The 27,356-nt window shown below is 43.4% G+C and overlaps 2 protein-coding genes across 3 annotated transcripts; one reads left to right on the forward strand and one right to left on the reverse strand.

Moving 5' to 3' along the window:
* On the forward strand, positions 1-8,210 carry LOC124277600 (ganglioside GM2 activator-like). Its single transcript, XM_046713321.1, has 4 exons — positions 1-157; positions 2,891-3,086; positions 5,168-5,375; positions 7,928-8,210. The coding sequence occupies exons 1-4, from the start codon at positions 67-69 to the stop codon at positions 8,072-8,074; spliced, it is 642 nt and encodes a 213-aa protein (XP_046569277.1). The 5' UTR covers positions 1-66; the 3' UTR covers positions 8,075-8,210.
* Positions 8,211-13,585: 5,375 nt separating this feature from the next.
* Positions 13,586-26,048, reverse strand: LOC124277601 (angiopoietin-2-like). Of its 2 annotated transcripts, none has more exons than XM_046713322.1 (3): positions 25,674-26,048; positions 14,745-14,976; positions 13,586-14,223 (listed from the first exon to the last, which is right to left on the reverse strand). In XM_046713322.1, the coding sequence occupies exons 1-3, from the start codon at positions 26,028-26,030 to the stop codon at positions 13,586-13,588; spliced, it is 1,227 nt and encodes a 408-aa protein (XP_046569278.1). In that variant the 5' UTR covers positions 26,031-26,048. The 2 variants fall into 2 exon arrangements, with proteins under 2 accessions (XP_046569278.1, XP_046569279.1); XM_046713323.1 differs by lacking the exon at positions 25,674-26,048 and adding an exon at positions 17,650-18,007.
* Between the last annotated feature and the right edge of the window lie 1,308 nt (positions 26,049-27,356).

Here is a 27,356-nt window from a genome sequence, read left to right on the forward strand (position 1 = left end):
GCTGTATCAGGAGCAGGAGCCGCGCCAGAGATAAGATATAGTTGACGCACCCCACTGTTCCACGCAATGTCAGCAATGGCGGGTCTCCTGTGTCTAATGCTATGGTTCGGGGTGTGTGCTGCGGCTGATCTCACAAAGCTGGAATGGTCTGACTGCGGTATGTGTACTTCCTAATTGTCATGACAAAATGTCCTGTGTTAATGAATTAGCAGATGTTTGTTCCCAGCGAAATTAACCTTGAAACTGAGCAACGTGGCTTATCTGGTTGTGTTTTCTTGAGATCTTGAAGGACACCACTAGCAGGAGTGACGTTTGGTTCTAACATGTTTAGCTAGAAACTAGTTTCAGAGCATTCGGACATATACTCTCCCAAAAAAGAAACGCATCTGGGAATTTCAACTGTATTTTTATGTTTATTTTGAAACATCTTGTAGGCTTTATGAGTCAATGAAATATAGCGAAATTGCACACTGGGAATGCAGACTTAACCGTCTTTGGCACCAACTCGAGGAAAGTCAGTTTGAGTGTCACATGGAGACGTGTGGTGGCGCTGAAATCAATACCTCGTGTGACCACCGTGGGCATCCAGAACTGCACGGCATCGCCTCGGCATCGAACGAATAAGACTCAGAATCTCGCGTTGCCCAATCGCAGCCCACTCTGCCTGTAGTGCCTGTGCGAGTTGCTGAAGTGTCTGGGGCTGAGGGTTACGGCGTCGCACCCGTCTGTCCAGGGCATCCCACAGATGTTCGATCGGGTTTAAGTCCGGTGATCTTGAGGGCCAGGGGAGCACATTGATGTTGTGGTTCTGGAGGAAGTCTCTAGTGTGACGTGCTGTGTGGGGCCTGGCATTGTCCTGTTGAAACAACTCCCTCTGGCGATCAATGATTGGAAGGAGGTGTGGGCGTAGGATTTCGTCACAGTACCGTTGAGCTGTCAGGTTTCCCTGTATCATCACCAAATCACTTCTCCTACGGCAGGTGATCTCTCCCCACATCATAACACTTACCCGGCCGACTCTGTCCACCTGGGGAACGCAAGCGTCGACGAAACGTTCACGTCGACGTCTGTACACCCGCATTCTTCCATCGCGTCGTTCCAATAGAAATCGTGATTCATCACTGAACCAGATTCTACGCCAATTCGGTAGGTTCCAGGCCTGAACGTTGGTGCACCATTGAACTCGATGTCGACGATGTTGTTGTAGAAGCACAGGGCCAAAATAAGGTCTTCTGGCACGTAAACCAGCCTCTCTCAACCTATTCCTGACGGTCTGTGCAGAAAGCCTCCTCAATCCGGGTATTTGTCGAGCGGTACTGGTCGCCGTAGCTGTTCGATGACGCAGGTGATGTACCCGGATGTAGCGATCCTGCGCCGCAGTGGTCGCTCGAGGTTCGCCCACTACGAGGGGGCATCTGCTACCGCATTCTGCCGGCGATATCTCTCCCAGAGCCGTGAAATGGTGCTTTGGTGAACATTCATGCGTCGGGCAACTGCACGTTGAGACTGGCCAGCCTCAAACAAACCAATGGCGATATGACGGTTGGCTTCACTTAGACGTGGCATTGTGCGTTCGTCAACAATATTCCAAATACAGTGAATAATCGACAGACAGCGATCAACCTTTTATACACATCATTGAGACTATCTGATCCCAAACTTTCACGTGCATTGCATGTAAATTGTGTATTCTGTGACACTACACGCCGAAATTGAAAATCATGCTGTTAAATACGGGTATTTTACGGATGGTGCGTTTTGTTGTGATGTTTCAAAACATAAACACCATAGGACTCATAAACAGAACAAAACATTTTGTAAAATGAATCACGTTTTAATTCATTGCTACATGAAATTGCTATTTTCATGATGCGTTTCTTTTTTGGGAGAGTATATTATCACATTCCAACAGAACGAAATGTTTGTTGCTAAAATTATTTTTCATTGCTTACCTTGGTCTTTTTTTTCCTTCTATTTTTCTTACTTTTTTTCATGATTCTCCAAAAACATTCTTTACATGTTTAGTATACAAATTATACAATTACCTTTAATACCTATTTTTACATAAGGTGACTGTACGGCCAGTCTTCACCATAGTAACTGTGTTGTTACTAATGTGTACTGATATGGCTGTAAGTCTTCCATACAGTAACTATATCCCAGTATTCTCAAGTATGACATGCATTAAACACAAAGATTTGGCAATCCATCTTACTTTATCATCAACATGAATGTTTAACATATTCTGCATATTTGGGCCATGTTTGAACCACATCTCTGGAGTGTGATGGCTTGTATGTGGGAAATAAATAAATAAATAAATAAATAAATAAATAACGTAAAAACAAATGGTGTAAACCTTGGTCTAATGGAAGTCCTATGTAGTCACTGGTGCTCGTGACAGAGTTGACTGAATGTGCAGCATGGACAGACACAAGGAGGTAACGCTAATGAAAATGTTATGAGGTTTTGTAGGCTTTTGGGGAAACCAGGAAGGAACAAAGACACAAAATGTATTTACATTTTTCCATCTACACTGTATTTGCATCCGTTTGATTAAAAATGGCACACACCTACTTTGGATCCCAAACAGCTTCATTAGCTCATGTAAACAATGAAGAGTAAGTGAGTGAAGGTTTTATATCACACTTATGCTAAGACCACGATATGGCTGGATATTGGCATCTCTTGGGAAAAATCGATTTCTTTACACACAAATTATCAAGTTAATTAATCTAATTATGCGCTGATTTTTATCAACTTTTGATATTTTATATTGTCATCGCATGTCGATGAATTACAAAACGAAAGTAGGGCTCATTGACATGCTCAACCTAATAGTCCTGTCTACAACAGAGCTGGTACGTGTGACCCTAATATTGAACTTCAGGATCCGCTTCTGGCCTCACCATCCACAAAATCGACATCACCCCAATGCCCATCGTTGCCCCCGGTGACATGCGCCTCACCATCAACGCGTCGACGACGAGGAAGCAGTTGAACCAGATGAAGTTGTCGGTGCACATGAAGAGGGATACTTTCCTTCTCAACATCCCAATACCCTGTCTGTTTCATGTCGGATCATGGTGAGAAATCCAAACAATACCAGGTGTACACACACGCCTCAACATGCTTCTAACACACACACACACACACACACACACACACACACACACACCGTAAAGATCCGGGTTGCAATTGGTCGTCTGCAACCCATGCTTGTCGTAAGAGACGACTAACGGGATCGGGTGGTCAGAATCTCTGCCTTGGTCGACACATGTCATCGTATGTCAATTGTTCAGATTGATGTATCATGCTGCTGATCACTGAATTGTCTGGTCCATCACTGAATTGTCGATTATTTTCAGACCGCCGCGATATAGCTGGAATATTGCTGAGTGCGGCGTAAAACTAAACTCACTCACTCACTTGCTAAATACGTAATTAGTAATACCTCGGTTCTGTAGCTCACTCGTGTATTCGGTCAACAGTGAAAAGTACCACCCAGTAATACATCAAAAATTTCAGTCAGGAGAGCTTAAAACTGAAAATTGCAGCCTTACTAGCCACATAAAGAAACTGTGCATTGTCAAAATATTATCCCAGTTGATAAGTACGATAACAATGTCAAAGGTACATATAAACTTGAGACCATAACAAGTCGGGAGAATTTCAATTGAAAAGTCAATCACAATGACGTCACGAGTCCACAAGCGGGACAGGGGTCAAACGACCATGTCACAAGCTCAATAAATGGTATGTCCACCATCGGCATTGAGAACAGCAGTGCATCGACGACGCATAGAGCCTATCAAACGTGCAAGGAAGGCTTGTGGGATGTCACGCCAGGTCCTCTCAAGTTCTGTTGCAAGGTCAAGGACGTTATCTGGCGGATGAGGAAGACGGCGTAGACGTCTATCCATCTCGTCCCAAACATGCTTTATCGGGGAGAGATCCGGTGAATTTGCAGGCCAAGGCAGTAAGTCAACGTTGTGGTGTTGCAAGAAATCCATAGCAACCCTTGCCGTATGAGGGCGGGCATTGTCCTGTTGGAATGTTAACCCAGGGCCATGACGTTGCAGAAAAGGAATTGCCACAGGTCGAAAAATCTGACCCCTGTAGCCCACACCAGTTAAGTTGCCCTGAACAATCACCAAAGGAGTTCTTTGGCGTGCTGTTATTACACCCCAAATCATCACGGAACCACCACCAAAGCGATTCCTCTCCAAGACACAAGCCTGTGCATAACGTTCTCCCACGCGTCTATAGGCGTTGACGTCCATCACTATGGGAAATGTTAAACCTGGACTCATCTGTAAAAACAACATTTCTCCACCAAAACAAGGGTCTGCGGACATGATTTCGGCACCACATTCGGTGAGCTTGTCGATGAAGTTGTGTCAGGATAGGCCGTATGGCGGGACGTCGTGGTCTGATCCCGTGATGACGTAAACGTTGTCGAACTGTGTTGGGGTGGATACGGCGAAGTCCTTGGATGGTTCGGGCAGTCATCACTGCAGTCTGAAACCTGTGGCGAAGATGGGTCACCCTTATCCATCTGTCCTGTCTTGGCGTTGTTACACGTGGACGTCCAGAACGTGGCCGATCGATGACGTCATTTGTGTTCTGGTAGCGTCTCACCAGTGAAGAAATGGTGTTCCGGTGGCAGTGGAAATGTGCAGTCACTTGTCGTTGAGACATTCCCCCACGGACCATCCCAATGGCCTCATGACGTTGTGCAGACGTGAGCCTTGGCATGCTATGCGTTTTAATAGCCGTTTAATTTTTTGAACGATCGCAAGGGCAGTGGTTGAGCTTTCCAAAGTGACAGTATTGTGTGGCATTCATTTGCTGTTTCTCTTTCCCGGAATGCACGTGCAACGACGTATTGCACGTCTTAAGGACGAACCCACTGACGTCACGGAAGGTGACACGTGCATGTATGCTGGATACATGTCACTAATCTCTGAGTTTAAATCCTTATGTGTCTACACAGGTTTGATAAATTTAGATTTTAAATGTTTGTTTGCACAGTTTCTTTATGTGCCTAGTATATTTACTCCAAACGCTAATCCAGTGACTTTTTCTAAAAAGGAAAAAAAAGTTGAAAAGAAATGACGAAATTCCATTATAAACCATACCCTTCAATGTTCCTTCCTCCAACCAGCACCTACGACGACACATGCACGCTCCTGGCGACGATGCAGAAGGAGAACTGGGCCGGCATCATGGGCGACGTCGGGCGTCAGATCCAACAGATGTTGGCCTCGGTGGGGATCACGACGTATTGTCCTGCTGTAGTGCAAAACATCGTCCTCCAGGACTACGTGCTGAAGATGCCGGCCGTTCCCTCAGTGTTGTCGTGGTTTGCCGAGGTGAGTGTCACCTCCGTGTTGTCACATCCGTGGTGAGTGTCACCTCTTTGTTGTCTTGGTTTGCCGAGGTGAGCTGAGTGTCCCCTCCGTGTTGTCGTGGTTTGCCGAGGTGAGCTGAGTGTCCCCTCCGTGTTGTCGTGGTTTGCCGAGGTGAGCTGAGTGTCACCTCCGTGTTGTCTTGGTTTGCCGAGGTGAGCTGAGTGTCACCTCCGTGTTGTCATGGTTTGCCGAGGTGAGCTGAGTGTCACCTCCGTGTTGTCTTGGTTTGCCGAGGTGAGCTAAGTGTCCCCTCCGTGTTGTCGTGGTTTGCCGATGTGAGCTGAGTGTCCCATCCGTGTATCACACTTTATCTTACCTTCATGTAAAATACTTTAATTTCATTGGTCAATGACGGTTTAACAAGTTTCTGTGTCACCCTCCCACGAGGGTGACAACTGGAAAAAATATTACCTCCCAGGAGGGTGACAACTGGAAAAAATATTACCCGCTGCCACGGCAACCGCCAAGCTCTCCGCCGAGAAGCTGAAGCGCTAACAATCGTATGACGTCATAATATGACGCATGCCGTGCCCGGAGTTCGAAAACCGTTCGATCAGGTGTTTTTGTGTTTACTTTGTACAGATTTATTTTACCGACTTTAACTGCTTTATTTAAGCTATTTTATACATTGAGTGGTTTGCACACTCAACTTAAACATAATTAACCATTTCTATAGCAGTTTTATGTTTGTCAGAATATGTTTCACTGATGTTAAAAATCCAGTCGAGAGGCAGACGCCATTTTCTTTGCATGTCATATAATCGTAGCGATCTTTAACATAAAATAATATGATATTTTGTACATTTAACATGGCGGTAAGATAAATACGTTGTATGCTTCTCCCTCGGGTAATTCGGTTTGATGTACGCTTGTTTGTAGCAGTGTCACCTGAGCCGGTAGGCATACAACTTATAGTAACTTCCACAACATCCAGTTCTCCTGATTGCATTCAGATCGCTTTGAGCTTAATGAATTCTTGCGGCGTCAGGCACTTCTTTGTACAAATTCTGTGAAATGCGTGTGCTTCCGGTAGTGAAAGACATCCTTTTCGTGAACACCTGGTGTCATCGCTGATTTCCAGTGATCCATTCATAGAAGTTTGTAGCTATTATTTCAGTCTGCATCAAATGGAGTTTGTTTGTAAGGATAGTCTAGACTGGTACTGTTTCACACTGAAGGTCTATGTTCTTATATTCATCAACAAACACGGAAAGGTATTTTAGAAAACGCTTTCTGTTTGCAACATGAGGAAGGCGATTTCCTCAGTAATGCATCATCCTTGTTTTAGACTGACTGTTAGAATGAGTTAAGTCAATGCGAATCCGTCTTTCGTGGTATAGATGAGCCTACCTTATTCAACCTCAGAGTGGGTTTAGCCTGCAATAACCATCAGGCCATACACATTGTTATTATACATATAGTGTCGTACTAAGTAATGCTAGCTTGGACTCGGTGATAGGGAGAGCGGTCAAACCAAGATTTCATGCATCGGTATAAATAAAAAGTATATCAAACAAGTGTTTAAGTGGGCTATAGTTACATACAATGTTTTTAATGAACATGGGTAGATATCTCTGGTTGATGGGGCGTGAATTGCCAACTGGAACTAAAACCTTTAAACTCGGAACTTCTTCAGCCACATATTGAACTGATGCTGTGGCTTGATGTTGGAAAATATACATCTGTTTGCTATTGGTACGTCTGTCGTCTATTATTGGTGATAGCTCGATGGCCCGATGATCCCCTTCATTCAAGTTCGGTTCGTAAAAAAAGCATGGCTGGGTCACAAAAAGCACTATTCTTCTTGGGACCAGATAATTCAGTCACGTTGATTCCCTTTCACCTTTTCTTCTTCTGGAGGATATGTGGATCGGGTGGTCAGGGTACCTGGTTGATTGTGTGCTATCGTATAGCTCAGTATATCAATCACTGGTTTGTTCGTTGTCGACTACCTACAGTCTGTCGTCATAATACAGTGTTATTGTTGTGTTAAACAACAAACAAACGAACGACAACAAGACTGATCCTACCTTGCTTGTTTGGCGCAATCATACCACGCCTTGTTTTGGAGAGGGAGTATTTGGACTCTGCCATTTGCATAGCTGACATTGTCTCCGTGGAATTAGTTCATCCTATAGTTTCTAATACATCTTGAAATTTGCAAGCAAGACAAGTGTTAGCAGACATAAAGTTTGAATCGAATGTCTGGGGCTGTTACTTCCCTTGTGGTCCATGGTTCCACTTACCCGTGAAGGTCCGGGTTAGAATATTGATCTTCAGCAACCCATGCTTGTTGTAAGAGGCGACTAACGGGATCGGATGGTCAGGCTCGCTGACTTGGTTGACACTTGTCGTCGGTTCCCAATTGTGCAGATCGATGCTCATGCTGTTGATCACTGGATCGTCTGGTCCAGACTATTATTTACAGACCGCCGCCATATAGCTGGAATATTGTTGAGTGCGGGGTAAAACTAAACTCACTCACTCATGGTTTCACCTTCTCTCCTGTACAGGGCAACTACGAGGCGACTGCCACAGCCGTGGACACAGCGACTGGGGAACAGATGTTGTGTCTCAACCTCAAGTTGACGGTGAAGGAGAAGAAGGAGCCGTGCACGGGGTGGCTGTGCGGACGTCGGCGCCGTCACAGTCAGCACTAGATGTACGATGTCTACAACGTCAACATCGCCATCGCAAGACCAGCACATTCGTCAACATCCGTCACTTTCCGTTGTCTCTAAAGGATGGTACGAGTTGTCACACGTTACTAAATTTGATAACGTATTTATCACATCAGCTATTTCTTTTGTATTAATTAGTGTATTCACTGCGTGCCATAAAACCGTTGGTTTTAAATGAAAGATCGGCATATAGAAACAGTGAGTGAGTGAGTTTAGTGTTACGCCGCACTCAGCAATATTCCAGCTATATGGCGGGCATATATACTGGACAAAATAAGTTAGGGATATTGGTATTTTTATGATTTGACTCTCTGGAACCGCCAGTGTAGTCAGAACTCTGGTGATTAGTAGGCGTTTTTTGAAAAATATCATTTCATCTCGGTTTCACCCAAATATTTCCCTGATTTCTTGACGTTCTAAGAGAACACTACAAAGAACATGAGAAATGTGTTCACTTCTTTGAAATTACTGATCTCTCCATCATGACACCAAGTCCCATGTCAGCAAAACGTCTGTGATATTTTGTCTGTAACATTTCTGCAGATGTAAAATTATTTCCTATTATTTCTGGGTGTGTGAACAAGGCTTCGCTGCAGTGTGTGAATCCACAGACGCCCATGTACGTCTCCTGAGGTTACACGTTATCCTCTCTGGATTCGTACAGGTTTACATCAACGTAGCATCGGCGAACTCACAAGGTATTATATAGAGGTATATAGAGATATAAGGTATATAGAGAGTATTTCCGTTAAATCACGGTGTCGGTGGAAAGGCAACTTCAGTGACTTCAAACCCCACATTCAGTAGGCGGATCCATTGAAACTCTCGTGAAAACGGGTGAAAATGAAGTGTGACGCGCATGCACGCACGCACGCACACACATACACACACCCCTACCTCCTTCTCAAGAGAGGGCTCCCCATTTATCTAAAAGCTGTATCCGCCCTTGCATTCTATTGTTGCACACTGTCACAACACAGTGATTCTCTACTGATGGCACAGTATAATTCCTCTTCGGACGTCAATGGACCCTAGCCTTCCCTAATGCCGTCCCATCTTGTCCTGGGGGATGAAAGCCTGGACTCTAGTGAGTGAGTGAGTGAGTTTAGTTTTAGTTTTAGCAATATTCCAGCAATATCGGCAGGGGAACCAGAATGGGCTTCACACATTGTAGTCATGTGGGGAATCGAACCCGGGTCTTCGGCGTGGCAAGCAAACGCTTTAACCACTAAGCTACCCCACCGTCCTGCTAAGTCAAGGAAAGAAGGGTTGGACAAACGTGACTCCTTACTGTCCAGGTCACATTTATGTACTGGCGCTCAGTCATACAATCATTAACGCAACACCACTTTGAACCGTTTTTTCACCATTGTTGGAACTACATGTAATACGATATATATTACGCAAATAAGAGGATTTGTCTGTCTATCTGTTTTCTTAACACACACACTTGCCGACTAGATTTTAAAACTCTAAGAGCAGAAGAAAAATATGTTCCTATAATCACATGAAAGTTTCTCATCAATACGCTGATCTAATTCTGAGTTATCCACTGAATATATTCTTCATCTAATTTACTTACCTGTAATTTCTCTTTCAGTCATATTTTTGTAAAAGAAAAAAGGGAAGAGATGAAATAAACACATCATACCTATAGAAATCAGTCAATTCACTGAAGCATTAGCGCAGCAAACCCCGGGAACCAGGCTGCAGTTGCTGCGGTACGTCATAAATCTGGGCATTGTTCAGTGAAGCGTCAGTAAAATCCCTTTGTTTCATGGCCACGATACAGTTGATTGTTATCCCCCGCAACGCGTTTTGCGGGGGTATTAACATGGACTCCGTACGTGCGTCCGTGTGTCCGTGCGTCTGTGCACATTTGTCTTTTCCGGAGCAGAACTCTAAAACCGTTCAATATTTCATCAAACTTGGCACATGGATAGATCTGGTGGTGTACTGGTGCCTTTTGGTAGTTTTGGTATTCTGAATTAAATATTTTTGGCCTTTCCATGGCAACAAGTTTGACTTAGACTGAAATTGGTGGTATTGCTCTTTTCCGGAGCAGAACTCTAAAACCGTAGCAGAACTCTAAAACCGTTCACCATTTCTTCACCAAACTTGGCAAATAGATTGGTCTGGTGGTGTACTGGTGCATTTTGGTAGTTTTGGATTTCTGAATAAAATATCTTTTCATTTCCATGCCAACAAGTTTGACTTGGACTGAAACTGGTGGTAGTGCTCCTTTCTGGGGCAGAACTTAAAAAACCTTTTAATACTCTGTTTCCACTTTTCTATATACACACCAAAACATGTGACATAATCATAACTCGTAGAAATATTCATGAAGAGTATTTTGCCATTGCGGGGGATATTGGTGACTTTCTTGTTAAAGTATACTCGGGCCCTTCAAAACTGCTCTTTCCCCATAACTGTGACAGATCGAAGATTCTCTTGGGACAACACCTCTACAGACACCTTACAATGATGGCTTCTTTGAGTGGCATTAAGAAGTTGGTGTGATGATCAAGGGAGATAGAAGTATGGATGTATTGTGATATAGTAGTATATCCATAGAACTCTCTTCCTTGCTTACAATAATGGGACCTGTGAAGATCCGGGTTAGAATTGGTCTTCAGCAACACATGCTTGTTGTAAGAGGCAAATAACTGAATAAGGAGTTGGAGGATTGATATGGAAATGACGAAGGAACTGAATGGGTTGATATGGCCATGACGAAGGGGTTGAAGGTGTTGATATGGCCATGACGAAGGGTTCAGCACACTGCAAAGGCGTCTGATTCACTTCTGAAACACGTCATGAAGCAGACCTGGCTGATTTTGTTGAGCGATTGGTAAACGTTGATGTGACTTAGGGTTACTACTATCAGCCCAAGACATTCACTTGCGGGTCACGTTTCCTCCAGAGAAGGCAAAGTCTGGCCCCTCAGCTTGCCAGGTAGTGGCATCAGTTTTCTGTGATTCCACAAAGGAATCCCTATCGCTAGACTAGACCCTGAATGGTCCGACAATCAAACAGTTATATTAAATAGCAGCCAGTCTTCTTAGGCAAATTCATGGAAATTGCCAGATTGAATGTCGTGAGGGAAAAACACACGAACGATGTGTTGGCTCATCAGGACAATGCACCGCTGCAGTGATTTCGCCATGGCGGAAATGGCTTTGAACTCTGTACACCCCCGCATTCTCCAACTTTGGTACCGTCAGACTTTTCAGTCTCTTCTCAAACTGTCTGGCGAGTGTCATTTATTTGACAGACGTGTATGAACCTCAAGAGGAAGCTAATGTTGAAGAAAAAAATAATGTGCGAACGGCTGTAACCAAATCGTCACATCATAAAATGGTCAAAACCTTCCCGTCAATCCCCGTATGTGTGATGTCTTATTTGATCGGTAAACCAAGATTTGAAAGAAAATGCGGACAATCAACCCAAATGGACTCAATGGGAAATCACTTGCAGCGTTGGCTGACTTTGTCCTTTGGTACGCGAGCTGCGTATATCACTCATCTTATCTGGAGCTCTGAACCCCTCTCTTCAGAGTGTCCGCTACGAACCTAGGTTTGTATGTCAACTCTTGAAATACAAAACCTAGTTGGTAGCCAGCTTCCTGTGTTATTTCACTGAACGACTTACAATTGCCTGAGGCTGAGGTGGTACCTGGTGTACAGTGTATTTGTTTTCCGGTGGTGATGACTGTTAAAAGTATTGAGTTTCGATGAGACAATAGCTCTCGTCCATACAAGCAATCACGTGAGCCTCACGTAGAGCTTAACTATAACAAAAGCACGACAAGACAAGGGTAGGGGTGCTACACTATATCCATATAGTCCTTCACCTTTTCAATGAAAGACACCATCCATATCAACATTCTGTGAACAGTATTAAGCAATATTACAACAATGTCTACAGATGTGTTGTATGTTACGTGTGTGATACAATCTCGCCATGATGACTACCTTGACACACTAACGACTTGCCATTCTATTGGCACCCTGGCCATCTGGAGTTAATTGACATCTGCATCACTATTAGGATTATTTTATAAACTGAATTTTTCCCTATGACCGGTGTCCCTGTGACCGGTGACCCATTAATACAACTAGCTCCAGAGAGGGGGAACCACATCCGTATCAACATTATATAAACATTTATTAACCAATATTCAAGCAATACATCAAGACAAACACGGACATTACAGGTGAAACCTTGTACAGACCTATCTGCAGATATGTGACAATACCTTTGTTCATTTCAGGGCAGGCGCGTAGCATGACAATTGTTTCGTGTAAGCCCGATAGGTTGCAAAGCTTTATATTTAGATGGTATTGAGGATTTGCCCAACCTATTTAGCAACAATTATGTGTAAGCCCGGGCTTTTTATAATGATAGCTAGGCCCCTGCAGGGTGGATTAAACGCATCATACAGCAAAAGGCAGATTCTAAATATAATCAGTGAACACAAACGAATAGTGATTGTTTTGTTGTGACTCATTTCTTTTCCATATATATATTCATTATATTCCGCTCAGTAGTAAGCCATGTCATGTTTAGAACTTCTAGATGGGCATTCAGTGAACACAAACGAAAAGTGATTGTTTTGTTTCGGGGTACCTCTTTATGATTCTAGTGCTATAGAAGTAATATCTGCTTAGTAGCTAGGTACATATCTAGAACAGATCAGGCGCTCACGGACATGTGCTGAAAATTCAAATGTGTCTTCTGTCCCCAAGTTAGTAGACCGTACGTGGTAATCCAGGCAATTCCCACCGAACCGAGGTATATTCGGTACAATACCCACCGAACCGAGGTATATTCGGTACAATACCCAGGTCTCTGGTTCTAAATATGTACGGCCTGTATTCGTAACGCCCACGTTATACCCGACCCCAAACAAGCCACGTCCGACATGACAGGAATACCGTATAAAACCTCGATAAGTCACCCAAATAAAGTGCTATGCAAATGTGATCGGGAACAGCCTTGTGCGTTAAATTCGTAGTAAATGACCAAGTGTGTTAAACACGTATTTTACTTGACGGTGATAGCACGTGAAAATGGATTTGTACATATATATTCACTGTTAACAATAACATGTTCACAATAAGCATTCGAACTGTTGAACTTAAAGATTATATATCCTTTGGTACAGAGCAGAAGTAGAAGTAATATTGCTGACTGCGGCGTAAAACAATATCCAGTCACGTACTTGCTATAATAGATACGCTTATGCAATGTCTGCCTCTAATTGGAATTGTACTAACATCAAGCAGATTGTAGAAAGAGAACGTCGTTAGTCCTGACCCTGTAACTCTAGAAACCCAACCTTGAGAACACTTCCGGCTGTAACTGTGATTGTAAACAAAGGGACATTACTCCGTAACCTTGATTATTTATCCGGAACTTTGTTAATCAGCACGATTCCATAAAACGGTAACGTTCGAATGAACGAGGTAATCTGAAGGGAACTGTGAGCTAGGCGGGATGGTTTATGTACATATAGATACTTTTGCAGTTGCTAGGGTCGCCATAGGCAACAACCCAAGCAATGTCATATTGCTGATGAGGATTGGTCTGACAGACATCCAACCTGTTCCACCAGGCTCCCTTATGCCACTCGGCACACGGCTCGACTGAGTTGTTGCAGTGATCCTTGGCACAGAAGTGACTCCCATCCAGGGTTCTAGCTGGGTCCCCCAGGTTGAAGCGGTCTCCGAAAACGCTATCCCCGGTGAACCCCGACACCGACAGCTGATACTCCGAGGCCTCGTCACCCACGGAGAAGGCGTCGTAAGACACTTGTCCGGGAGTGCTGTCAAACTTCTTCAAGGACATGAAGAGTTTACAAGGTCGGACACTGGTCAGAGCATGCACCTTCTCCAGACCCAGCCACATGTAACAGTTGGAGTGGGTGAAACCAGACTTGTAGTCGGCCCAGGGAACGTCGAGGTACGTCACGGGCTCCGCCTCACAGCCACTGATGGTTTTGTCCCTGAACATGATCATAGTAGTGACGCCATGGCATTCTATGTCAAAGGATTGTGTGGAGTTGGTCGGCCAGACAGTGTAGGTGCCATTAGGGTTACCAATATACTGGGACACGTCACTACAGTCTGCAACAGGGAAATAGTATTGTTACAGTGTGGTCATTGGTGATGTTACGTGTGGGATACAGAATGTTGGACAGAAAATTACTCAGAATATCAGTTTTGTCTTGATGGAGTATTGAGGAATGAGGACCCCGTCATGATAGTTAAGAAATCAACATCCTTGTATGCTATTACGCTATGCCAAACGGCGCCTCGGAGTTGTCCACTCACAAAGGGATACTGACCAACCTTGAGAGGCTGAAACCCGGTCAATGCACAATGGTCACATTTTACTACACAGACACACGACGCATCATGAAATTTCAAATATGGATTTGATTTGAATGAACTTGAAAATTTCAGTCAATCGGTGTGTAAAGCACATTAAATGGATTTTTTATCGATATTAATGCAAAATGACGGTGGAGACAGCAAGAATATACTTTACTTGTTCCCCATGTCGGGGACTGACCCCGGTCGACACATCAACCACTTGCCTAACCCAACACTCAACAGTGTTAGTGCACTAAGTAAGACTGGAGTACCTTTAATCCGTGTTTCACAGCGTGTTCCGGTAGTGGAGGGCAGACAGCTGCAGGCTGGACCGACTGACGTACCGCCATTTTCACAGGTCGCCACATCTGCTTCAGTCGTTGTCCCTATTGGAGATGTTGATTCTGTTGATGGTGTCATTTCTTCTGTTGTTGATGTCGTTATGGTGTCTGTTGATGATGATGTCTCCAAAGCTTCAGATGTGGGAAGAACATCAGATGATCCCTGCATGAGACAATACCTGGTAAAGATGGCACAGAACATTCCCCTCTATCTACTCTGATGTTCTTGCTGTTGTCGGAATATGCGCCTTTAACATTCCGTGAAACGTATGGTGGCTGCTTTATCGCTGTATCACTCTATCGCTTTCTCGCCTTTTTATATCGCTTTCTCGCTCTGTTGCTTTCTCGTGCTATTGCTTTCTCATGCAATGATATCGCTTTCTAGTCTCGTGCTGTCGCTTTCCCGTCTCGTGTTATCGCTTTCTCGTCTCGTGATATCGCTTTCTCACTTTCTCGCCTCCGAATTTTAAGGCAAGAAGCGATGGCCCTAATCAGCCACCATAGAAACTCTAGTAGTTGTTATTAAGGTATAACTCTAAAGTTGTCCACGAGGCAGTGTATGTGGTTAGTTCATAACCGTATTGTGTTCTTGCACAGTGACCCTCCTAGAATCATCTGTCGTATATATTGATTTGCGTTTGCATATAATTACATTCCAGTCTACCTAAGTTACACTTTTCTTTTCTTAAAACATCATGTATGCTTAAAACACATTTGTCTCTTCCTCTATAATAACACTGGTACTCACTATGATGGATCTATCCCCGTTGTCAGGACACTGACACAATGTGTGAAGCCCATTTCTGGTGTCCCCCGCCGTGATGTTGCTGGAATATTGCTAAAAGCGGCGTAAAACCAAACTCAGTCAGTCAGTCAGTCCTCTATAATAACACTGGTACTGACTATGATGGATCTATCCCCGTTGTCAGGACACTGACGTTATGGGCATGCTACTTTCTGTTCCGTTTGGATAAAATCAACAGCTTATCCCGTCCAACAGATGTCAAATTTCAGTTAAATAGTAACTTTAACATTTTAGAGCCCTTTCAATCCTGCTACATGAAGAAATATATAAAGTTTGTATTTTACAAAACATCCACTCCCTACAATGACATTAATGATTATAAATGTTTGTATAAATTTTGCTTCATCAAGTGTATCATATTGAAAACATAAACAACCAGTGAACAAACAAGTCACCGAGTTTGATTACAACTAAATTTAGCGAGCGAGACCTTTCTAACCAAGGCCTCCCAAGGATGACTAGCAATAGACCACAGATCCTGCGATAAAAATATAGGAGCGAGTGTTTGGGGCCTTTTCTAACCAAGGCCTCCCAAGGATGACTAGCAATAGACCACAGATCCTGCGATAAAAATATAGGAGCGAGTTTTGGGGGCCTTTTCTAACCTAGGCCCTCCAAGGGTGACTAGCAATAGACCACAGATCCTGCGATAAAAATATAGGAGCGAGTTTTGGGGGTCTTTTCTAACCTAGGCCCTCCAAGGGTGACTAGCAATAGACCACAGATCCTGCGATAAAAATATAGGAGCGAGTTTTGGGGGCCTTTTCTAACCTAGGCCCTCCAAGGGTGACTAGCAATAGACCACAGATCCTGCGATAAAAATATAGGAGCGAGTTTTGGGGGCCTTTTCTAACCTAGGCGCTCCAAGGGATGACTAGCAATAGACCACAGATCATGCGATAAAAATATAGGATCGAGTGTTGGGGGCCTTTTCAAACCTAGGCGCTCCAAGGGATGACTAGCAATAGATTGCAAACCCTGCCACAAAAATATAGGAGCGAGTGTTGGGGGCCTTTTCTAACCTAGGCGCTCCAAGGGATGACTAGCAAATGATTGCAAACCCTGCCACAAAAATATAGGAGCGAGTGTTGGGGGCCTTTTCTAACCTAGGCGCTCCAAGGGATGACTAGCAATAGATTGCAAACCCTGCCACAAAAATATAGGAGCGAGTGTTGGTGGCCTTTTCTAACCTAGGCGCTCCAAGGGATGACTAGCAATAGATTGCAAACCCTGCCACAAAAATATAGGAGCGAGTGTTGGTGGCCTTTTCTAACCTAGGCGCTCCAAGGGATGACTAGCAATAGATTGCAAACCCTGCCACAAATATATAGGAGCGAGTGTTGGGGGCCTTTTCTAACCTAGGCCCTCCAAGGGATGACTAGCAATAGATTGCAAACCCTGCCACAAAAATATAGGAGCGAGTGTTGGTGGCCTTTTCTAACCCAGGTCCCCAAAGGTGACTAACAATAGACCCCAGATCCTGCGATAAAAATATAGGAGCGAGTGTTGGGGGCCTTTTCTAACCTAGGCGCTCCAAGGGATGACTAGCAATAGATTGCAAACCCTGCCACAAAAATATAGGAGCGAGTGTTGGTGGCCTTTTCTAACCCAGGTCCCCAAAGGTGACTAACAATAGACCTTCAGATCCTGCGATAAAAATATAGGAGCGAGTATTGGGGGCCTTTTCTAACCTAGGCCCTCCAAGGGATGACTAGCAATAGAATGCAAACCCTGCCACAAAAATATAGGAGCGAGTGTTGGGGGCCTTTTCTAACCCAGGTCCCCAAAGGTGACTAACAATAGACCCCAGATCCTGCCACAAAAATATAGGAGCGAGTGTTGGGGGCCTTTTCTAACCTAGGCCCTCCAAGGGATGACTAGCAATAGATTGCAAACCCTGCCACAAAAATATAGGAGGGAGTTTTGGGGGCCTTTTCTAACTCAGGTTCCCAAAAGGGATGACATTCAATAGTCCACAGATCCGTATTATCAGTTACTATGGTAACCATACCAATAGGTAAACCATCTCACCTGTGTCCCAGCAGCCTCCTCCACAAAATACTGACACGTGACGTTGGGGACGCTGCCTAGGTTAGATGTTGCAGTCATCAGGTAACAGACGTCGTCATCGGGGCAGTAGACCACGCCGATGCAGGTGTTGACGCCGACACACTTGGCAAAACATTTAGTACGGGACGATGCCACCACAGACTGGATGTGAGAGAAGTTGGTCGTTGTTACCGAGTCCAGCAGTCTGTATCTATACGGTACACAGTTCTTCTCGGGTACGGGGCCAGCTTGCACACCCACAAGGAACAACCCTCCCAACATGTACAATTTAACCATTGTCAAACCAGCGACAAGTTTCCCACATGCACAACGCACAGAATGTGAGAGCAGATGGAGGTTGCATTAACTGTATCGGGAACGGATTTCTAAGACCTGCAAGTTTCAAGTGTTAGTTAAACAACAAGAAGCTTGTTGAATGTGCAAGTTTTGATCTTATACTTAAGACACACAAAAGACTTCGCTATAGGAAAAACGTATATTTCTAACTTATAGTGTAAATGTTTCCGTTTCATGTGGACTGTTTTGTTAACGGCGTTGTCCATAGCAACAGTGATGTGAACTGGGGTTGATAGGTATATATTTTTTAATGTATTTTGCAATCGTTTGTTTTTCTAAACATTCTAAAGTGTGAAGGAGCTTATCCTTCGAAACATGTCAGCAGACTTCCGCTTGTTTGAAAACATCCAATAAAGATCCTCGGGCTGCACCAGTATGAACCGGTATGTACCATATAGACACCACTTATGCTTCTTTAGTATTCACGTCTCTAAAATCTTTAGCCATTACCTTTTGTCATTCAAGAACACAATCATTCTTTAAACTACCTTTTATCAAGTCACAGAGGATCAAACATTGTTTGATACTACAACAATAGTGAGCCGCTATATAGACCCCATTTAAATTGTTAAGAGTCCAGGGAAGCAACATCCGTGTTCCATGTGTGTTTACACCCTAGAACACTACATATGCTACGTCACGGCCTACTAAAGTACCCCACACATACTGATGTCTTCCCTGGGGTACCCCTTCCCTATCTCCTCGTCAGACTTTGTTTATCAAACAAGGTGTTTAGTCGGCCGCATGTTCAAATCAGTCAACGAAGTGAACATTTACTGAAGAGAGATCCAATAGTTTCCCATTTGCCCGAGGGTGGTCAATATAAAGTTTTAAAGTCCATCCATACACGTGGATATTGCAGTGTGATGTTTGTCTTTAGAGTGTTCATGACAGTGAAGTGTTAACAGTGTCATGTAAATCTTGTTCGTACGTTACATATATCAATATCCAAGTTTCTCGTCCATTCACCATGTTGGTGATAGGTTTTGAGGGTGGGGCATTAAAATGAGTTTAGGCGTTTAGTTTACTTAGCATTTACTCAGATGTGTTCTTCAGAAATATAGCAGTTGATCGTTGATCATTAATAAGTAATGCTTTAACCATTTATTAGGGTACGAATCTTAACTCTTATCTTGATTAGGTTGTATTTTGTGATTAATGATTTAAGCTGTTTTCTAATCATTTGAGGTCTCTTTGGTAGATTTATGCAGGGTGATTCTAAATACCCATGTAGACCTGATGATTCCATGCCGGTATACATTACACGCAGATACACATGTAATTCCTTTTTGTGTAGAAAAGAGCTAGAAATGCCTTTCCATGTTCATAATCTCTTATCTATTATATGCTCGGTCTATATCATGGGCATGTGCTTGTGTAACAATCAAATAGTGAGGACATCAGGTTGTGGTGAGCGTATCCTGTCACAAACACATTCAAAGGCAAGACAACTGTTCACCTCAAACACGGGAATATATTTTAGACCAAAAAAGACCAGCCTCAAACCTGAACCATTGTGTGCCGACCAGCAATGTGTCTGATGGCTACTGAGCATGACGTGACCCCTATGTAGCAACTACCTCCTCCATCATGTTTGTGTGTCGACCAGCAAGGTGTCTGCTGGCTACTGAGCATAGCGTGACCCCTATGTAGCAACTACCTGCTCCATCATGTTTGTGTGTCGACCAGCAAGGTGTCTGATGGCTACTGAGCATGGCGTGACCCCTTATGTAGCAACTACCTGCTCCATCATGTTTGTGTGTCGACCAGCAAGGTGTCTGCTGGCTACTGAGCATGGCGTGACCCCTATGTAGCAACTACCTGCTCCATCATGTTTGTGTGTCGACCAGCAAGGTGTCTGCTGGCTACTGAGAATGGCGTGACCCCTATGTTGCAACTACCTGCTCCATCATGTTTGTGTGTAGACCAGCAAGGTGTCTGATGGCTACTGTGAATGGCGTGACCCCTATGTAGCAACTACCTGCTCCATCATGTTTGTGTGTCGACCAGCAAGGTGTCTGCTGGCTACTGAGCATGGCGTGACCCCTTATGTAGCAACTACCTGCTCCATCATGTTTGTGTGTCGACCAGCAAGGTGTCTGCTGGCTACTGAGCATGGCGTGACCCCTATGTAGCAACTACCTATTCCATCATGTTTGTGATCAGCAGCCATCTCCATGCCGCCTAATCCCCATCACCTCACTGGTGTCTGTTTAAACAACTGATCGTAGACAGATCTGTTAACGGCCCATGAATGATGACTGTATAACCAGACTGAACTTCTGTGATGATAATCTGAATCTACATGCTTGGTGATACATAGAATCCTACCTGACGGCCGACCTTAACGTCACGTATTGCTTGTTACGCGTGTGCTACAATCTCACCGTGATGCCCACCTTGACACAGTTACAATTTCCTATCGTATTAGCACCGTGGCCATCTGGAGTTTGTCAACATCAGCATCACTATTAGGATTATTTATTCATCGAATGTGTCCCTATGAGCGGTGACCAAAGTCATTCAATCACTCGTACAACTAGCTCCAGGGAGAAGGAACAACAACCGTATCAACATTTCTGAAACATTTATTCAGCAATATTCAAGCCATACATCAGGACAAAGTTAAACACGGACAGTATAGGTAAAACCTTGCACAGACAACAGACAGCTTTGCAGATTAAACGCATAATTTTACGAAATGTAGATTCTACACAAACACAAGCGAATAGGGATGTTTTGTTTTGGTGTTGCTCATTTTGCTTCTGATTTTACATAACAACATGTACTCGTTTCTTGAACGGATGGGGACATATGATACTCAGCTGAACAGACAGCTTGAGGCCTAGGCAGGTCAGAATTAGAATTATTAGAGGGACACTCATACATTGGTGAAATTCAAACGGGTGGCGAGATCTGATGAAAACATCCTGGAAGGAAACCCAAGATTCGACCCAGATAATTGACCCTGGTTATTTGCAGCCTGATGTCTACACTCGTGAAAACACCCGACCTGCATCTATCTGGAATTATATAAACACAAACTTTCCCTTCCCCTCATTACTTACTTATTTCAACTCTACACCCCCCGACATAACTGAGATACCAAACTGAAATACAATTTAAACCCCAACGTATTCACTCTAATATGGGCTTACTATGAAAATTTGATCTGGAAAAAGTTGCTGTTTCCAAAATATTCAATTTTATTAAAAGAATTTAAAAATGCTTGCAAAACATTCTTCTAGTTTACAATGGTAACACAGGAAAATGTATTTGTAGGGCAATACAAATGGTCAACACGAAGACAATAACCATTATAAGCATCACAGCTGCAAATTTCAATAATCATAAATCGCCGAGGTAACGAAAAACAAACACCAAGACACAGATGTGTCTGACTGCGGCGTAAAACAATATCCACTTAAGCGATTACTGTTGATACATGAACTCTATAACGTCTTTCCAACCAGCTTCACAGAGCATGTGTATAAATAATCGTGAACTCGGGAGGGTTGCAGTGACCAGAAATGCGTGACAACACAAATCAGAATCGGCCTTCAGTGCGGACTGAATCATCTGACAGCAGCGAATGGGTGATTTTGTGTAAGATTTTTGTGCTTCATCGATGTAAATACATAAATAATTATAACTGACCATATTTCTTAAAATTTACTGCTGTCTTTTTTTGACATGATGACTTAAGCTTAATGTACCACAGGTAATTTCAAGCGGTTGACATTTTGTGTGGAACCGCAGTTGGTCATTTTATACATGAAAAAGGAGCTGACTGAGGTGGTCATGTTATATATTTCTGTGCTTCTTTAAGGCCAGACTATGAACACATGTACATGTAATAGCTGTTGATAGCTTAGTAAAATTTTTAAACCAATAATGTTACCATATCAGTCAATGGGAAAATATATGGTTTTGTATAACTTCCTGACGTCTGCTGGGAACAGTGAGTCAGACGGGTTTATATACATGGAGAAACTTTTGCAATCTCCTTCAGTGGAATCGTCAGCAAGTAATTTCACATCGTCCTAGGATTGTTTAACGTTCTTTTCAAACAGCTTCACACAACATGCTCCAATATATACATACATAGCCGTGACACAGAGAGAGAGAACCAGAATAGAGAGAATGTGGGAAGTGTTGCAGCTCTACACTACGCCCGCTGACATCTGGCGGGAACAACGAGTTAGGCAGGATATATGAACATATAAATACTTTTGCATTCGTGTGGGGAACCATCAACAAGAACCCATACAATATCACGTTGGTGGTGAGGATTCTGCTGACAGGCATCCAACCTGCTCCACCAGGCTCCACGATGATACTCGGCACAAGGGTTGGATGAGTTGTTGCAGTGATCCTTGGCACAGAAGTGACTCCCATCCAGGGTTGTAGCTGGGTCCCCCAGCTTGAAGTAGTCTCCGATAACGCCATCCCCGGTGAACCCCGACACCGACAGCTGATACTCCGAGGCCTCGTCACCCACGGAGAAGGCGTCGTAAGACAGTTGTCCGGGAGTGTTGTCAAACTTCTTCAAGGACATGTAGAGCGCGTAGGGTCGGACACTGGTCAGAGCATGTATCTTCTCCAGACCCAGCCACATGTAACAGTTGGAGTGGTTGAAACCAGACTTGTAGTCGGCCCAGGGAACGTTGAGGTACGTCACGGGCGCCGCCTCACAGCCACTGATGGATTTGTCCCTGAACATGATCATAGTAGTGACTCCTTCACATTCCAAGTCAAACGGTTGTCCGGAGTTGGTCGGCCAGACAGTGTAGGTGCCATTAGGGTTACTAACGTACATGGACACGTCAGTACAGTCTGCAACAGGGAAATAGTATTGTTACAGTGCGGTCATTAGTGATGTTACGTGTGGGATACAGAATGTGTAACAGAAAAGTACTCAGAATATCAGTTTTGTATTGATGGAGTATTGAGGACCTGTCAAAAGCTGTCCTGAAGCTGTCAAACGGTTGTGCGGAGATGGTAGACCAGACAGTGTAGGTGCCACTAGGGTTACCAATATACTGGGACACGTCTGTACAGTCTGCAACAGTACTGTTACAGTGCGGTCATTTGTAATGGATAACGTTAGGTGGGGGATACAGAATGTTGGACAGAAATACAAATTGAAATACCAGTATCATCAGTATCGAATGACCATGATGGATAATGCCCTGGTCTTCCCACTTTGTCTTCAAGTCACTACTGATGTTCGTTATAAGGAGTCAACCTGGAGGTTGATGACGTATGCATTGACATGTTTTGTTTTTCAGAAGACATACACGTAAGAACCGTTGTGTTCTCTGATAAATGTACTCGTAGTTAGGCCATCAAATACCGTGAAAACATTTGCCATTTACTTATTTAAGTATGACGATAGCAAGATTTGGTAGCAAGGAACACCCCAAATTAAATGCAGTATATGTTGTAAAGTGCGACATTCAGCAGTATCTCCCTACTATGACGTCAGAAAGAAATAGGCTTGACCCATTGTATCCATGTCGGGATTCGAATCCGGTTTGCCAAGAACACTTAACGCGTAGTAACAACCTGCTGCCTTTGAAGTCAAGGACGGTATACATAAAAAAGGATTACCTTCGATCCGGGTCTCACAGAGTGTCCCTGTAAACGAGGGGGGGCAACTGCAACCGGCGACCATGCTGAGTGGTGCAACACCATTTGCACATGAGTTCGAAATTCCCGCCTGTGAATATATATTTATCATCTAAAACTGTGTTCCACAGGAGATATCGCTTGTGTGAGATCAAACGATATCTCCTAGGAGATATCTAGAATATGTCGTAAATATATCGTGAATATATATTTATCATCTAAAACTGTGTTCCACAGGAGATATCGCTTGTGTGAGATCAAACGATACTAGGAGATATCGTTTTGACAGTAGATTTTGTACAATGCTCTGACAATGCTATGACGTCATGAACTTGATGCTATGACATCGCTGCACTGCAAGTCTAATGGTAGTAGTGTTTGAGAGATGTACATTTTTCATTGAAAACTACATAAAGAATGATTTTTGATGATAAATAGAATCTCGTTCTCTGGTCCACTGATTATATCTACAATTATATCAACACTCGTTGATAAAGGTAAAAATATCCTCGGCAAGCCTCAGATATTTGTAATTTTATCAACTCGTGTTGATATAATTGATATCAGTAGACACTTGGGTGAGATTCTCCACTTCCCCAATTGGATCAATAAGAGGATCTTCTTTCAGATTTTAACAACCAACCTATCGTTGCTGCATAATATTTCTATTCATTAACGATTTGATCGCCTTTTTTAATCCACAAGGGGATGGTTCGGTAGCCTAATGGTTAAAATGTTGGCTCCTCAAGCCGAAGACCCGGGTTCGATTCTCAAGACGGGTAAAAATTTGTAAAGCCCATTTATGGTGTCCCCCACCGTGACATTGCTTAAAAACGGCGTAAAATCGCACTCAATCGCTTTCGCAACCTACGTATTTCCTGTGATGTTGCTAAATGTGTCAAGAGGGTACTGACTGGGATAAACGGAACAACTGATGATCCAAAAGGCCAGAAGTCGATGAGATACGGAAGAGTTGTAACTGTTTTCATTTTTCTCCGGGAGATCGAATTCAGCGAAAGGAAGTAATAGTACATGACAGGTTAGAATGAGTGGTCGGTTTCACGCCACGTTTAACGACACTCCAGAATCATCATGGTGGGGACCATCAGAAATGGTCTTCATACATTGTGCCCATGTGTGGAATCGAACCTGGGTTTACGGTGTGACGAGCGAACGCTCTAAAAACAGGGCTACACGATGACCTGTAGGTGAATGACAGAAATGTGACAGTTGTGTATAATTCGTAAGAGACTCTCACCACACATGCAGATCAGTGGATGATGGTATGAGTGAGTGTTAAATAAAGGCCGGGGTGCAAACCTAAAAAAACCCATGGGTTTCCAATGAGTCTCCCATTGGCTACCCCTCAGCAGTGTAGATGTTATCTACCCATGAGTGACAGGACTGTAAGGGCTATGGGTGCCTGGTAAGAGTCTGGCGATGTCAAAGGTTAACCTTGGAATTTACTAAAAGAATAAACATGTGCCTTATAGTAAATGTCCGACAACCCTTTCACAACATATGTTGATGACTAAAGAGATTAATTTGATTAGCATATATGAAATTTCAAAGTTTACTTATTTTCTGAAAATAAAACCTTCAACACAATGGTGATGTCAGTATCAAACAAATGTACAGCCCTAATCCTGCACAGCATGGGGCCATGGGAGTGGGGAGGATGTCATTTTCACAACCTCCCTGAAATATGAAACCCTGAATGAAACTTTTAGACAACTCACAGGCTTGTTTCCCCTGGGAAACTCAAATCTGGATTTGAAAATGAGAAATATCTTTTCAAAATGTGATTTGTAGGCTGTCTGCATACATACATTTTACAGTGAGTCTTCATAACATACTTCTTTACACTATGGCTTAATTTCATCATGAACCGGTAAGTCAATTTTGTGATATCTACTTGAATACTGCATCGCTTTCCATCGAAAGACAGCTTCCACAAGGCAAGGAGGCCACACCCCATATGTGTATAGGTTTGAACCCTGGCCTTTAAAGCTACTGACCTGTGTCCCAGCATCCACCTTCGCATACGCCCGACACGTGTCGTTGGGGACGCTGTCAGGTGTCGCAGTCATCAGGTAACAGACGTCGTCGTCACGGCAGTAGACTACCCCGGTGCAGGGGTTGACGCCGACACACTGGGCAAGGCATTCAGTAACGGAAGTGGTAGTCACAGACCGGATGCTCTCGGGGATGCTCTCGGGGAGGGCGTTTGTGGTCGGGGTGTGAAGTTTGTAGAGGGAGGACCTGGTGGCAGCAGCAGCTTCTACGCTGGCAGAAAGAAGGAACACCATCAACAGCGTGGAGAACACCATCATATTCAGGCAGCTTACCATCTTCAGTACACAACAGTAAGTCATGAGGACTGGAGCTCTAACTGTGGTCAACTTGCGTTTAACTTTAAAGTCAAATGTATTTATCCCTATAAATGAGACAACAGATTTTGAATACAAGACTATATGCGCATGCAAATGATAACAAAAAAACATCTATAAAAGTTGAAAGTTACATCTGAATCATTCTTTTACGTGTGAGGAACTTTCAAGTGTTTGTCAAACACCAAATACCAGACACATCAATCGATGGGCAGAGTAGGTATAGTTCCATGATAATGTCATTTCAGTTCTAGAGGACAGTTGAGCTCAAATCTGTGGGAGACAGCCTATGGCCATTGATTGCTGTGGCTGTATAGAGAAGTGTTTGGGAAGTACATCCGTAATAACAAAGGCTGTCATATCTTATGTTACATTTTAAATTATTGATTACGCAATGTTTTGCATTTATTCACAGAGTCTGACAATATAAAAGTGGGGTCGTGTACTGTAAAATTTGGTTTAAATCTATACGATTATAATAGATGAAATCGACACGGTGGAAATGTTGGATCTTGAATTGTCTGTCCTCTTGTAATGTAGACAATGTTTTCCTTTTAGTAGTTTTGCTGTTTGTTGAATCTACATCTTACCATCTCGATTCACATCACGGTAAGCAACTGTTTTACGTGAATACATAGCAGATCAATAGTATTCAGTTACACCGGACGTCTCGAGCATCAACTGCACATCAAGAGTACACAAGAGATTGGTCTTAAGGCTATTATATTTTGCTGACACTCTACCTGGCCCTATTTTGTGTTTTGCACTAACTGCCTGTCTTGATGAAGATATGTCTCCAAGTGGAAGTAAATTGTCCATAAGCTTAATTACCTGTTCATAACACTTTATAACTGGATGGTAATTATGTTTGTAAAATAGGAACACCAGTTCAGAATTTTTCTGATACTGTTTATGACAGTGTATCGAAATATGGTTTGAAATTTTTATGATGATGTGTTCAAAACAGGGCAACTATATGTTCAAGAAAGACTTCTGGAACTTTACAAATTGAAGAGAGTAAATATTTCCAGAATTTTAGAATATATTACAAAACTATTTCAGGAAAGCATTAGATTCTACGTAAATGTTTACACCAAGATGTTTTCAAAGCATTTCTCTCTCTCTCTCTCTCTCTCTCTCTCTCTCTCTCTCTCTCTCTCTCTCTCTCTCTCTCTCTCTCTCTCTCTCTCTCTCTCTCTCTCTCTCTCTCTCTCTTTCTCTCTCTCTCTCTCTGTGTTTGTGCGTGCGTGAGTGTGTGTTGGTGTGTTACCGTTAGCGTCAATAAGGACGATCCGTCAGTAGCGTTACTGC

The sequence above is a fragment of the Haliotis rubra genome, unplaced genomic scaffold, assembly GCF_003918875.1.
Source record: "Haliotis rubra isolate DU_JTF1 unplaced genomic scaffold, ASM391887v1 Scf224, whole genome shotgun sequence".
In the NCBI taxonomy this organism is placed as follows: domain Eukaryota; kingdom Metazoa; phylum Mollusca; class Gastropoda; order Lepetellida; family Haliotidae; genus Haliotis; species Haliotis rubra.

What these genes read in the sequence shown, in the direction of transcription:
- LOC124277600 (XM_046713321.1), top strand. Translation starts at nt 67, where the DNA reads ATGTCAGCAATGGCGGGTCTCCTGTGTCTAATGCTATGGTTCGGGGTG. An exon ending in GCTGGAATGGTCTGACTGCG is followed by an intron (nt 158 to 2,890) that starts GTATGTGTACTT and finishes ATTGAACTTCAG; the next exon opens with GATCCGCTTCTGGCCTCACC. An exon ending in CTGTTTCATGTCGGATCATG is followed by an intron (nt 3,087 to 5,167) that starts GTGAGAAATCCA and finishes TCCTCCAACCAG; the next exon opens with CACCTACGACGACACATGCA.
- LOC124277601 (XM_046713322.1), bottom strand. Translation starts at nt 26,030, where the DNA reads ATGACTTACTGTTGTGTACTGAAGATGGTAAGCTGCCTGAATATGATG. An exon ending in AGGTGGATGCTGGGACACAG is followed by an intron (nt 14,977 to 25,673) that starts GTCAGTAGCTTT and finishes TGTCTCATGCAG; the next exon opens with GGATCATCTGATGTTCTTCC. An exon ending in CTGTGAAACACGGATTAAAG is followed by an intron (nt 14,224 to 14,744) that starts GTACTCCAGTCT and finishes TCCCTGTTGCAG; the next exon opens with ACTGTAGTGACGTGTCCCAG.